Here is a 15,514-nt window from a genome sequence, read left to right on the forward strand (position 1 = left end):
GAGGCGTCTGGCAATAGATATATAGTAATGTGCAATAGGGAAGTAGAGAAATGTTTTCAGGAGAGTATGTTTACCTACTTCCTGGGTTAGTGACAGACTGAAAAGGGTCAGCAAAGTGAGATGATCAGGAGATAGTCCTGAGGACTAGTAAAATGGAAGCTCCAGCTCTCTCTCTCTCCAGCTTTCCCATCCACTTCAGGAGTACTACTGTGATTGACTGATGCTGCAGTTTACTCCCTGTCTTTCATTTTAATAGCTTTAGTGGATGGGGAATTTGGAAGGAACTTGAGTGTAAAATGGAGGGAATGTAAGAAAATGTTCTGGAAAGAGGTAAAGAAAGTTACCCAGGGTGCCAAAGAAGTTAGTTGGGGAGTGAAAGATATAAAATGGTAGATTACTAGTGGAGAAGGGAGAAAAAGTGAGTTGATGGAGAGAACACTTTAAGGAATTGTTGAACATAGAGAATGAAAGTAATGCAAGTATAAGTGGCTGGGGAATGGCTGGGAGAAGGCAAGAAGAAATCAGTAGGATGGAAATTGTGGAAGCAATGAAGAAAGTTAAAATGGGGAAAGCCCCAGAAATTGATGGAGTGTGTGGTGAAATGATGAAACATAGGGGAGAGATAGTGGTAGAATGGATGTGGAAGATGTGCAGATTGGCCTGGGAGGAAGGCAGAGCCCTGGAGGATTGGAAGTCAGGTATAATTATTCCCCTAGACAAAGGAAAAAGGGAAAAAGAAGTGTGGTAATAATAGGGGCATCTGTCTTCTTAGTGTAATAGGAAAACTAAATGGTAGGATAATTATTGACAGAGTTAGGGAAATAACAGAGGAATTAGTTGGAGAAGAACAAGGAGGTTTTAGGAAAGGAGGAGGTTGTGCAGATCAGATATTCATTCCTAGATCTGTAGTGGAAAAGTTTCTAGAGTAGGGAAAGAAGTTGTATGTGGCCTTCATGAATTTGGAGAAAGCATATGACGGGGTGGATAGACAAGGATTGTGGAAATTATTAAGAATATATGGAGTAGATGGGAAGTTGTTGAAGGCCATGTAGAGTATGTATGACGGTGCTAAGACTGCAGTGCATGTGGATAGTGAAGTGAGTTAATTTTTCTATTTAAAGGTTGGATTGAAACAAGGATTTGCCATGTCTCCATGGTTGTTCAGTCTGTATATGGATGGGGTTATAAAAGAGATACAAGGTAGGGCAGTGGATATTGGAGTGGCCGTAGTGAGAGAGGGCAGTGTTTGGAAACTATCTGTACTATTGTTTGCAGATTATACTGTGTTGTTAAGTGAAGCCGTAGGGCAGCTGGAAGGCTTGGTGAATGAATTTGGGAGAGTTTGTAAGTAGTGGAATGTAAAGGTGAATGTAGGGAAGACTAAAGTTATGGTCTTTGAGGGAAATGAAGTCAGCGAATGTACAGTGAGGCTGGATGAGCAGGAAATGGAAAATGTGAGTGCATTTTAGTACTTGGGTAATGTGATGAGGAAGGATGGAAGTTTAGAGAGTGAAGTGCTTGAAAGGGTACAACAAGGAAGAAAGGTTGCTGATTCTTTGAAAGCAGTGATAAGAATCAGGGAAGTGAGCATGGAAATAAAAAAGTCACTGCATGACAGTATTGTGATACCAGTCCTACTGTATGGAAGTGAAACTTGGACCTTGCTGGAGGGACAGAAGTCAAGAGTGAGAGCAATGGAAATGAGTTATTTGAGAGGAGCATATGGAGTCACATGGAGAGGCAGACTGACAAATGAGGAAGTGAAGGTGTGTTGTGGTGTGGATGTGGATGTGATAGGGAACGTTAGGAGAAACACATTGAGGTGGTTTGGCCATGTGGAGATGATGGAGAGCGAGAGACTGACGAAGAGAGTGTATGTGAGTGAGATGGAGGGGGGGGAGTGGGAGGGGAGGCCAAGGATGAGATGGAGGGATGGAGTGGAGATGTATATGAGAGAGGAGGGTGTGAGTTGGGAGCAGGGCAATGAAATGGCAGGGACAGGGCGACATGGAGGCAATTTGTTTGTGACCACCCCTTATGGGATTAAGGCATCTAGCAATAGATAGATAGATAGATAGTATCACTAGAGTAGTGGTTGCATACTATACAAGTCTGAAGGGATCTTCAGCCAGCATGTCTCAGGAGGTTTGTCAGAAACATCAAGGTTTGGGTCGAAGTCTACTTCTTGAATGTCAGATTCAGTATAGAACCAGATTTTGTTATCTGTCTGCATTACAGAGAACATCAGTGACCAGTTAGGTGGTGTCAGGATGTCAAAGAACTGTCCTTTGCATGATTGAGTAACAGACAGCATTATCTGCCAATATAGGTTCAAGAGGATGTCATTTCACTTTGTGAACAGAAACTCAGTCACAGTAGTCAGCTTGAGACAATTGCATCTTTCTTTATGTCTGTCACATTCACATCACTCATTTGAGGTGTAGAAAAGGAGGAGGAGAAGACAGGAGAGATGGGAAACTAGTGAAGAGTTGGAGAAGATCTTGCCTCTGCAGAGATAAAGACTGGAAACAAGGGGTAAAAGAGGAATTTGGCAGCATAGACGTAGACAGGATGAGAGGTGGAGTAGAAGCTCAAGGAGTGGACTTGATGATGGTGTTGTAACCCCAGCCACAGTATATGCTTGCTTGCAACACGTAGCAACAGTAACAATAAAAATTAAAAGTGTAAAAATATGGTATTTGTATCTGTAAGATATACAGTAAACTCTCAGTTATCTTTTGTAATTCAGCCAAGCCCTACGCAGAATAACGTGAAATGCTAGATAGTGCTTAGTACCTCCCATCTGCTCAACATTCGGTGTTGAACATGGTATTGTGTTACTATCCGTCTCAACCCTCTATCCTAAAAACTTTCCCATGAGTAAAAGATGAAAACTAAGCATAAAATACGATAGGATAATGATATAGTACAGTACAGCGCCATTGGCTACCAATTATGAGCGGGTTGATATGCCTCAGTGCCGGATGTTGTATAAATGATAATAATAATGAAAAAAAAAAAAAAAAAAAAAAAAAAATAGAATAAGAAATTCAGAGAAAGCTAGAGGAGTGAAAACTGGTAAGTAGTGCTTGGGAGTAGTAGGAGCATTGCATGTTCCTACAAAACACAAAACAGACAGAAAGAGAAAGAATGGCAAGGCCAGATAGGAATGCCCAGTTCATTCCAGTTTAGCAAGCTAAACAGGGGAATGGAAAGAAAGGAGAAACAAAGGGGAGAAGAAAAGATACTAGGAAGGAGAGAAGCAAGAGCAACAAACCTATCATAAACAGCATGAAAACCAGTAAAAACCCAGGCTGGGGAAGTCAAATGACATTCATTTGAACTGGGATTAAAGCTGAAGAGCTTTTAGGGTAGTGGACAGGGTCCACAGCATATCACAATTTGTCTTTCCCACCAGACAAATACTTTTAGGTCTCACACAGCCAGTTAAGTTTACAGTCATAGTTTCCCCTGTTACACAATATCAGAGACTGCATACCTCCAGCAACGCCTGTGAAATTCATTATTTCCTTCATCCCTATCCAGATGCACTGTAAAATAATATAAGTTCTTCCTTGACCCATTGCCTACCTATCAACAAAATTTCATTTAAATCCAGTACCAACCATTGAGATATTTTGTACACAAGCAGATGGATGAACAAACAGACATGAATGACTACATAACCTGCAACTTCGTTGACAGAGATAAAAATGCCAAAACAAACATGGCAGAAAGGATCAAGCAGGTTGGCAAGTTAGTCTGGAAACAATGGAGTCAGAGACAGTTAGCATGTAGAATGTGCATTTGGGTATTATTCATAATAATGCCATAATCCCTACAGTATCAGATGATGTCTGTGGTAACAGACCTCACATCCCAGATGATTTTTATTTCTTGCTGAGGCTACAGTTGCTTTGTTTCATTTCGTTTATAAAGGGATCAGCACGCTTGTATGTGTCAGTCTTCATCATCTAATGGTGGCTCCCCTTGCTGCTTGATCTCTGGCAGCCTTCCTTTTCAGTTCTTTATCATTGAGATCACACTGTATTACCTCATCCCAAGTCTTCTTCGGTCTTCCTCTCGCAACCCTATCCCCAACATTCACACTTCTCACTTTCTGTGCCCAGTTGTCATCCCCCATCCCTACCATATAGCCAAAATATCTTGATCTACCCCTCCTCATCACAACACCAATACACTCCAATCTCATCCTTTTGCCCATCTGTTCAGTTGTAAACCTAGCCCCCCAGGCCTCACATTCAAGGACTCACTACACATCCACCTAATCATTGTCATTTTTGTACATTTGAGCCTTCAGTTTCCTCTGCCATTACTGCCCAGGTCTCACTACCACACAGCATTACATTCCTAACACCTGCATACATCATCTGATACTGTAGGGAGAGCCTTGTTGATGTCAGAAGAGGCAACAGCTCCCTGAACTTCTTCCAATGACTCCTCACTTTAGCCACAGATGTAGCTCTAGCCCCACCTCCAGTACGGAACGTGTCTCTCAAGTAACAACACTATTCCATGCACTCAAGAGACTCACCAGCAAGATCAATTTTTTCACACCTGACAATCTCCCTGACACACCACATGCACGAAATCAGCATTATCTCACAGTCTGCCTCTAATACCACCACATCTCTTATCCATCCATCCATCCATCATCCAATCCTGTGGTGCTCCATGAGGAGCATAGGGGCCTGGGGCAAGGCAAGTTGGTCCTGACATTTAAGATAAGAGTGACCAGCCTCACTCATCCCGAAGTGGCATTATGTGAGCAATAAAGCCCAACCATCCCTAGGATATAAACCTGCATCGGCTTAATCCGATTGGAGTGCCTTAATTACTCACTAAACCATTTGGCTTGTCACTCAGTGTAGAGCCACCCATAGGCAGAAGGAAGAGGAGAGAATGAAGGAAAGAAAGAAGAGGGAGTGTAAAGTCACCCATAGCCTGAGGGAAGAGGAAAGAATGAAGGAAAGAAAGAAAAGGAAGGAAGGAGGAGAGGAAGGGCCAGATACCCAAAGCCATCTCCTATGTACCCACTTATCACAAACACTGCACAAGATAGAATTACTTCCCATGCCCTTGTGGCAAACCGTACATGGCCACTCTCCCTCTTCTTTGACAATACCGCCACCAATCCTAGATACCATCACTTTTGTTTTATCATCATTTACTCTGTAGACCCTGTGCCCCTTACCATCTCTCCACTTCCTAATTCTTTTCTTCGCCTCTCTTTCATTTTCTGTAATCAACACCAAGTCATCAGCATACATCTCCCATGGGAGTCCATTTCTGAAGTCATATGAGAGGGCTTCAAGTACCCTGATGCACACCAGCATTCATAGAAAACTCATTCAAACCTCCATTCACTCTCACATGGGAGTGAGCACCCACATACAGTGCCATAATTAATCTAACCAGCCACTCTTCAATCCCAAGCTTTCTCGTTGCCCACTTCACCACCTCCCTAGGGACTTTTTAAACAGCTTTCCCCAAATCAACAAAAATAAAGTACAGATCCCTTTGCTTTCCTACATGTTTTTCCTGACACTTTCGATCAATGAATATGACACCAGTGGTCCCTTTGCATGAAGTAAACTTAGACTGCATGTAATGAGTATTCACTCTTTCTCTAAGCCAGTGGTTCTTAACCCATGGGTCGCGACCCAGATTTGGGTTGCCAAGCCATTTGGAGTGGGTTGCCAGGAGACAAATATATTACTGATATTATTAATGTTGTATACTATTACTTTTTAACATATTACCGTACTTGTCAATACTTCACACTTTACATTCTCTCTCTCTCTCTCTCCTACAGTAGGCGATTGCATTTGGCTTAAAAAAAAGATTATTACCATGCACACAACTGGGAGTAGAGTACCGGTACTGTACATTTTATATTTTAAAACTTAACCGTTTTCATTTTGGAGTAGGCTAATGATGCCCAGCTCATGGCTTATGTACGGTACCGAGGTCCAGAAGACATGGAAGAGGAATTTTTGTTCTGTCGGCCATTACACACAACCACAACCAGAGAAGATATTTTCAGTACTGTGGACTGAAGGGCTTCAGTGGAATCAGTGTTTTATGTCTGTTGTGATTGTGCACCAGCAATGCTGAGAGTACGTCATGGCTTCATTGCTAGAGTTAAAGAAGAAAATCCATTCGTGCTGATTGTTCACTGTCTCCTTCACCGTGAGAATCTTGCTTCTCAGGGGTTGTCACCTGAGTTACAGAAAGTGATGCAGGAAGCCATCCAGGTAGTCAGTTTCATTAATCTAGGGCTGTGCCCTCCAGGATCATCAGTCGGATGTGTTTTGATTTTGGTTCAGAACATGTACACGTGTTGTACCACTCTGAGGTTAGGTGGCTGTCACGAGGAAGGGTGCTCCAATGGTTGCCTGAAATGCGGAACGAGACTTAGATATTTCTAGCAAAAAAGAATCATTCACTGGCCCCAAAGATTCTCTGAATCAAAGTAGGTGATGCAAATGGCTTATCTTGCAGATATCTTTGCTGAGATTAACGCCTTGAACATTTCAATGCAAGGTCACGATCAGACATTAGTTGGGCTGTCAGAGAAGGTAACTGCATTCAAGGGGAAACTGAAGTTGTGGAAGAGTAAAACTGAGACTGTGAAGTTGTGAAAGAGTAAAACTGAGACTGGGAAGACTGTGTCGTTCCATCTTTGAGTGAATTTCTGGAAGATGAAAAATTTTCTCACCCAGGTCCAAAGCATCATTGTGGAACATATCTCCAGACTAATCGAAGAGTTTTTCACTACATTCCTGAGAATGTGATGAAATATGCCTGGGTAAGAAATCCCTTCAGCATTGAAGCTGAAGACTTACCTGACGAGATTTCGAACATCAGCTACCTCCAGGAGCAGCTCATCGAGGTTCAGAATGATGAAACACTTCGTTATGATTTCAGGAAACAAAACAAATCACTGAGCTCATTCTGGATCAGAGTTTACAAAGGAAAGAAAATTCTTGGATGCGAAGCCCTGAAAGCACTCCTTCCCTTTGCTACAACTGATCTGTGTGAGACAGGATTTTCTGCACTCACACAGTACAGAAACCGTCTACAACCAGAGCATGACCTAAGATGCAGTCTGTCATCTAAATCACCCTGGTTTGAGAAGCTGATTGAAACTTTTCAGTGCCAGGGATCTCACTGATTATAGTACTTTATGTCTTAAGCAACGTTGGGTCTGGTTAGTACTTGGATGGGTGACCGCCGGGGAACACCAGATGCTGTTGGCATCCCTACGTGTCAAGTGGGGTTGGTGGAGGATTAGTGCCCCTCCCTGTAAAACAATTAACTCTAAGCCCTTGGCCACCCCGTTTGGGATACCTGGCGTCAGGCAATGAATGAATGAATGAATGAATGTCTCAGACAGCACCCAAAATAGTGACTCTATCCTTAATGGTCAGAGTAAATAGGTGTATCATGAACATGAATGAATTATTTTGATTTTAAGATCTTCGATTTATTTTTTTTTCTGCCAAAATGTGTTGATATTTTAGTTCTTAGGAAGTACATATAATAAAAATGAAATTTATTTATTATGACATCAATAAAATATTGAAATATTACTTTGGTTTTAGTCACATGATATGACACATATGTTGTTTCAGTTCTGGTGCCGAGTAAGTTTCCGAGGGTTTGGGTTGCCATATAGACCATCTTATGGATTTTGGGTCGCCAAGAAAAAAGGTTAAGAACCACTGCTCTAAGCATACCTTCTAGAACATTTTCTATTACCGTACCTCCAATATCTGGTCCAAAAGTTATACACCTCTTTAATTTCCTCTTTCCAGGGCATCACCCTTCCACTTCTACATTCTGTATTTACAATAACATTCTTCAGCCAGTCATCTGAGACACTACACACATACTGGATATAATTGTATTTATCAAATCAGTAACTAACCTCACTCCATTATCTCCTGAGGCCTTCAGAATTTCAGCAATCAACCCAGACACACGTGCTGCCTTCCCCAGCAGCATCCTGCCTATTGCCCTGCTCACAGTAGCAGCATCAATCAAAGGCCAAGAGCCAAACACTGGATCTGCTGGCACCAGTTCTTCCCTGTTTCAGTCAAACTCCTCATTCAGCAGCCAGTTATAATGCTCTCTCCAGGTGTCTTTATATCCTCAGTGTTCACCACTACCTTTCCTTCATCATTCTTCACATGCGATATCCCTGTTTTTCCTCTTCATTTGATTTGCCACCTTAAATATCTTATTCTTCCATTCATCACTATTTACGTGTAGGGTATCCATCATGCATGATAATTATTTGTTTTACTCATGCTTTATTTCTAATAACATTATTTATGAAGACAGTAAATAATTGTTCATGGAGAACCGGTAATACAATATTACAATCAAGTCTTTTTATACGACTGTTCGCTATGTGATAAATTGCTATAGCAGTAATTACAGAGTTCTGCCATTTTTTTAGATTTTGAATAAAAAATGGTCACAATTTTGCAAAAACAGTAATTGCAGTGGCCACCTCCAAGAATCTTGTGCAGACAGTGACACACGCAAACTGACAGTCAGCTGTCTGATCTAGCATGGCTGCCCAGCGTTTACATTCTCTGTGATCATCTGCCTTTCGTTCCATTTTGTGCATGAAAGGTCCATTGAAACACCATTGTTATCACTAAATAACGGTGCAGTGTTTAACAAATAGTGCACTGTGCAATATTAAGTGATGTGAAACCTTTTTCATGTGAAATTCTGTAACGCGTGACTTGGAAATTATGTCAGCCATATGTCCACAGCCTTCCCAGTTAGTTGATGACAGGGTCTCTAGTTAGCTGATTGAGGCAAGATGGTCACCCAATGTTTACATTTGCCTGTGATTGCCTGTCTTTTGTTCCATTTTGTGCATGAAGAGCGATTGAAACACCATTGCTCTCGCCAGATTGCAGTGCTAGTGCATAACAAATAGTGCAGTGTGCAGTATTGAGTGAAGTGATAATTTTATGTTTGTGAAATACTGAAACTTTTGATTTAGAAACTGTGTTTGGCAAGCATGCTACCCCTAGTGCAGGGGTCAACAGTTAGGGGTAAATTACCCCATCAGGGGTAATTTCAAGTTTTCTAGGGGTAATAAAACCAATAACGGACTTCAGTAGACCGGAATTCGCTTGTATTGGACTCAAGGAGCTACTAGACTAAATTCCTATATATCAGAAAAAGTCCGATATATCCAGAAGCAGTCTGGACTGCCTGACCACTTCAGCTATGTTCACCACAATAAGGTAGATAAAAGACATGTTTATCAGTGTACGGTACAGTATTGTTATATATATTATACCATTTGATTAATGTAGTGAAGTCATAACCCAGTACAGTACCACAATGGTAGTCAACACAGTTTAAATACTGTTCATGCACTCCGGACTAATGTCTGATATATCAGAAAAAGTCCAGATTAGCAGGGGGAGGTCCGGATGTCGCTTTTATCGGAATTTCGCATTTTTCGGAATGGTTTGGGCCCCAGTTAGTCTGTTATAGTGAGGTCTTACTGTATGAACACACCTTATCTCTAGAAAATGAGAGCAGCCAATTTTGGTTGGCTGATGGGACACCCTTCACCCACTCCCTCCCAGTCAATGCAGGGCAAAGTAACACCAACTCATCCCTGCCTTTATTCAGATGGGTTCTGTTAACTTCATCTGCCAACTTGATGAATTAAACTAGGCATATGAACTCACAAAAAGCTCGTATCTGTTTTTTTTTGCTACCACTTTTACCATAACTTTAGATGAGGAAGGCAGGGATTAGAAATAGATTTTGTAGTTTCACTCAGTATATCTTGTTTGTCTTGTATAAAAACAAAACATCTTGGTTTGTAATGTTTTATCAGTATAACCAAAAAATGAGCAGTGCCTATAGGCCGGGGTAATGGCAGTGTTCCAAGCTCTTGACACGGGGTATTAGTGAGACCTAATTGCCAACCCCTGCTCTAGTGAAAAGCATGGTCTGACTGAGAGACACCCAAGGCAAGTCTAAAAGAGTATTTTCTTTTCTTTTTTAGTTGGGCACACCCTTCCTAACCTCATTGAACCCATGTTTTATTGACCTCACAATACTGTAAATTGTTCACTTGATGCAACCCTGTCATACAGCATGACCTGACTGTAATAATAATAATAATAATAATAATAGTAAACAGCTGCCCACCCATCTGGACAAACATGTCTGCCCATTAATATGTCCATGAACACTGTGCTGTCATTGTTTGTTCGTTTCATTTAGTTTTTGAGGGCTCCAACATGCTTGCATGTGTTGGCCTTGGCCACCTAATGGTGGCTCTCCATACTGCTCGATCTCTAGCAGCGTCCCTGTTTAGTCCCTTATCCCTGAGGTCACACTCAGCGACCTCGTCCCAGCTTTTTTTCGGTCTACCTCTCACTTCCCTATCCCGAACATTAACACTTCTCATTTTCTGCACCCATTTATCATCCCCCATCCTCTCCATATGCCTAGACCATCTCAATTTGCCTCTCCTCATCACAAAACCAATACACTCCAGTCTCGTCCTACCTCTCAACTCATCTATCATAAACCTAGTCCCCTCAGGCCTCACACTCAAGGATGCACTGCACATCCACCTAATCATTGCCATTTCTGTAAGTTTGAGCCTGCAAATATCCTCTTCCATTACTGTCCAGGTCTCACTACCATACAGCATTACACTCTTGACTCATGCTGCATACAAAGATCCCTTAGCACAGAGGGAGTGTCCTCTCATTGTCAGGAGAGGCAACAGGTCCCAGAACTTATTCCAAACCACTCCTCAGTCTAGCCACAGAGATAGCTCCAGCCCCTCCTCCAGCACATAACATGTCTCCCAAATAACAAAACTCTTCCACACACTCAAGAAACTCACCAGCAAGTTCAATCCTGTCATGCCTGGCAATCTCCACATGCTCTCCTCAACACAACACATGCATGAAATCAGTATTATCTCACAGTCTACCTCTATTACCACTACATATCTGCACCCACTTATCACAAACACTGCTCAAGATAGAATTACTTCCCACGCCCTTGTGGCAAATCGCACATGGCCACTCCCCCTCTTCTTTGACAGTACCACCCCCAAGATACCATCACATATATCTGCATTTACTCTTAAGCCTTTGTGCCCCATACCATCTCTCCATTTCCTAAATATTTCCTATGTCTCCCTTTCATTCTCTGCAATCAACACCAAATCATCAGCATACAACATCTCCCACGGGAGTCCATTTCTGAAGTCACATGAGAGAGCATCAAGTACCACATTAAACAACAAGGGGCTCAAGACTAACCCCTGATGCACACCAGCATTCACAGAAGACTCCTCACTTAATTCTCCATTCACTCTTACCTGGATGAGAACACCCACTTACATGGCCATAACCACTCTAACCAACCACTCCTTGATACCAAAGTTTCTCATTCCCCTCATCACCACCTCTCTAGGGAGTCTGTCAAAGGCCTTCTCCAATTCAACAAATACAAAGCACAGTTCCCTTTTCTTTCCTATATATTTCTCCTGAAGCAGAAGAACACTGAATATGGCATCAGTGGTCCCTTTGCCTGGGAAAAACGTAAACTTCATCTCATCAATATTCACTCTTCCTATAATCATACCTTCTCGAACTCTCTCCATTACCTTCATTATCTGATCTAAAAGCTTTGTACCTCTATAATTTCCTCCTTCCAGGGCATCATCCTTCCCCTTTTACACATTTACAGTTACACTCTTCAGCCAGTCATCTGGAACAACACACTCATATATAATTGTATTTATCAAATCAGTGGCTAACCCCACACCCATATCTCCTGAGGCTTTCAACATATCAGCAGTCAGTCCAGACACACCTGCTGCCTTCCCCACCTACATGCTGCCTATTGCCCTGCTTACAATATCAGCATCAATCAAAGGCCAAGGGCCAAGTACTGGATCTGATGGCCCCAAACCTTCCCTGTCCCAGTCAAACTCCTCATTCAGCAACCGGTTGTAGTGCTCTCTCCAGGCGTCTTTAATATCCCCACTGTTCACCACTACCTTTTCTTCATTATTCCTCACACACTGCACACCTGTGATATCCTTATTCTCCCCCTTCATCTGATTTGCCACCTTAAATATCATATTCTTCTTCTCCCCACCATTTAGGTTATCAAGTAAAAGTCTCTGAGATTCAGACTTTCCCCTGTAAACCTCTCATCTAGCCCTATGCTTGGCAGCAAAGTATTCCTCCCTGCTACCACCCTTTCTCCACTCCCAGAAAAGCCTTCTTTTCTCCTTGACTGTCATCACATTATCATAAAAAAAAAAAAAAGATCTATGTACATCACCTGCAGGAAAGGTATGGGGCCGATGCAGGATCTACTCCTGAGAACATGTCAGTAAACTGTGGCTTGGTTTATCACTCAGATTTTCACTCTCGTCACTCATCTTGAGAGAAAACATTTAGAAAAATGCACAAACACACTCTTTTTCTGTTGAAAAAGAATACTGTTCTTCTTCTCTCATTAACTTACATTCATTGTGTCCTGGCAGTTGTGTCCAGACAGCAGGAGTCACAAGACACCAACATAGGAAATGATTGGGTGAACATCAGAATTGGGAGGAGTTAAACCAGATATACCCAGAGTAGCAGTCAGGCAAATAACCCCTCCCAGCTTTCCCCCATACTTTTGCACAAATGTTTGATGTGCGACAAACAGTACGTCACAGCCTGGCACACCTGGTCTGTTATGATGTTTCACATACGTCATGATCCCAAAGGGGTTAATGAGTGGGGCATCTCATTCCAATTTTTTTTTTCCCTAACTGGCCAGTGCAGTTAACCAGCATTGATTCACCAGATTTTTTTTTTTTTTTTTTTTTAATTTATTTATTTTTTATGAAGCAATTAGTATACATAGGAGCCTAGTTTAGAGATATGTGAATAAACAGCACAGCCTTTAGGGTGTTGAGATAATAGATCTTTACAGGCAATTAACTTAAAGTAAATTGTGGACAGTATTGTACCATATTTACTTTATATATGGAAGAGGGAGGGGCTGAGAGAATTAATAGTGAGCCATATTAGCCTCATATAGATGGGTTTGCACCATTGATAAACAGGGTTGGCATGATTTAAATCAAGTGATTTAAATGGTGGCAGCCATCATCCACTCACTTGATGTAGTGCTGCCTACTTCTTCCTTAGCCTTCATCATTCTTTTTCTGTGCCTGCCCTCCTCTCTTCCTATTTCTCCCATCTTTCCTGTCACTTCTTATTGCTTTTCTTTCCTTTACAGGTGGCTTTACATTGCATGACAAGCCAAATGGTTTCCTGTAAGCCTAGAAACCATTTACAATGCCGGGTGTAACCATATAACCAAACCATATGTGTTCCCTACGTGTCACCAAGTGGGTTGGTGGAGGGTTAGTGCCCCTCCCCATAAAACAAATAACTCAAAGTCAAATGGCCACCCCTTACGGGATTATGGCGTCTGGCAATAGATAGACAGATAGATAGATTTAAAACTGATTTAAATCATGGTTTAAATCAGCAATTTTTGACACAATTTTTGGGTCATAAATGTCATAAATGTAAAAAATATTACATTAATAATTTCACAAAGTTTTATTCACTCATTTTCTCCCAAAATAAATGCGTTGCCTAGCATATGTTTATTTCTTATTTATTAATATATTATATATTTTTTACTTATACAATAGGCCTAATAGGATGAATATGAAAAGTTATCAGTCGTATAATCCAGCTAAAAATATGAAAATCTGTGGTGAAAACCAGAACAGGGTAGGTAAGACTGAAACTGAACAGGAATAGAACATGTGATGAAGTTCATGGGGAAAAGTGACCCATTTAAGCAATATCACTTTCCAGAGTAAGTAATTACAGACCTATCACCTTTTACATGGTGGCAGAATTTTTCAGGGCAAATTGATCAAGATGCCCTAAACACAGCACAACAGCTGCATACTGCTCATGCCTCTTCCGCAGGGGTTGAGAGAATATTTTTGACACTTGGTCTTGTCCATACAAATGTGTGAAATATTCTTGGAAATGACAAGGCAGGAAAGTTAGTAATAATTTTCAAGCATCTGAACCAATGAAATATTATTTAAATAGTGAAGTCCTGTATAGTGATATATATATTTACAAAAAACCATTCAATATACATAATACATAAACGTAATAAACCAGTTACAGTTGATCACTGTACTTATTACAAGGAAAAATGTTCTTTAATGAAAATTAAGAAATATGTTACAGTACAGTACCCTAAATGTAAATGTTTATTCCTTTAATTTAAAATCTTCAGGAATAATAATAACATTTTAGTTTCAGAAAGAATAGAGAATTATAAAATTTATAATTTATTAAGACTACAAAAAATATATCATTTTTTATCACTGTTCCATCAAATCAGAAATATTATTTGATTTTATCTTTTAAGGAGCAGCCATTATAACTTATGGATGTATGATTGTATGGTTTTGTTTCATTTATGTCTCTCACAGTGTATTGAATCTTGGCCAAGTAAAAGCACACTAAAATACCTTACATGTTACTTTATTCGTCCTTATCTGACATTTTGAATGTAGCTATGGTATTGTGGGACAGCATGAAATAGAGGTATATGAGGGAGGGGGGGGTGAGTTGGGGGGAGGGTAGTCAAATGGTGGGTGACAGAGTGACTTGGAGGCATTTTGTCTGCGGCCACCCTTTGCGGGATTAGGGAGTCGGGCTATAGATAGATAGATAGATAGATAGATAGAAATTTTTATAGTTTTTCAAATGTACACAATTTGATACATATTTTTGGAAATTTGGGACGTTATATATTGATGACATTTATGACTGATTTATATCACTGTCTTATCATAAATCATTTATGACATGCTTTTTTCCAACCCCGCGTGATATTGTTTATGTTCCTTTCTTCATATTTCTGACTCAGTCACATTTTCCTGTACAGCTGTTCTTCATTGACCACTCCAGTAAGACAACGTCATTCATGGACCCACGGCTGCCGATTGACATGCCTTTCATCAACCCTTCTAAGCTTGCCCTCCCAAGTACCCACCATCGTCGTGCCCATTCTCCTGCTGCTGCTCACCCCGATGATGATGCTTCCAGGGTTGGTATAGAGATTAGAGGACAGAAGAGAAAGGTGTTGTGTTAGAGAAGGAAACCTAGTCTGGTTAGTGAGGGTTTGGAATATAAAAGAAAAGAGTTGGGCTGAATCCTAAGTTCAGTAGAGTTTTGGATTGAGAGCCTGGAGTATAGGGACCCAGCTTAGTAAGAGAGAGTGGTTACAGATAATACCTTTTTGTGTTATGTTAGTCAGTCATATAGTACATACAGTAAACTCAAAATTATCTGTTGTTGCAGTATCCAGCCCAGCGCAATATTCGGCGCTGCTGACTCAGCTCTGTTAAAGCAATATCTGTCAATACTGTATT

The 15,514-nt window shown here is 41.0% G+C and overlaps 1 protein-coding gene across 1 annotated transcript in view; it reads left to right on the top strand.

Annotated features, from left to right (window-relative positions):
• LOC145415046 (uncharacterized) overlaps window positions 1-15,514 on the top strand; it is a 1,008,740-nt gene that overhangs the window by 798,782 nt on the left and 194,444 nt on the right. Inside the window, exon 14 of the mRNA XM_080284461.1 lies at window positions 15,028-15,189. Coding sequence (XP_080140587.1) covers window positions 15,028-15,189 — 162 coding nt within the window. The remainder of the gene's footprint in view (window positions 1-15,027; window positions 15,190-15,514) is intronic.

Source organism: Coenobita brevimanus, chromosome 101, assembly GCF_032717465.1.
Source record: "Coenobita brevimanus isolate Jiangsu-jjx chromosome 101, ASM3271746v2, whole genome shotgun sequence".
Taxonomy (NCBI): domain Eukaryota; kingdom Metazoa; phylum Arthropoda; class Malacostraca; order Decapoda; family Coenobitidae; genus Coenobita; species Coenobita brevimanus.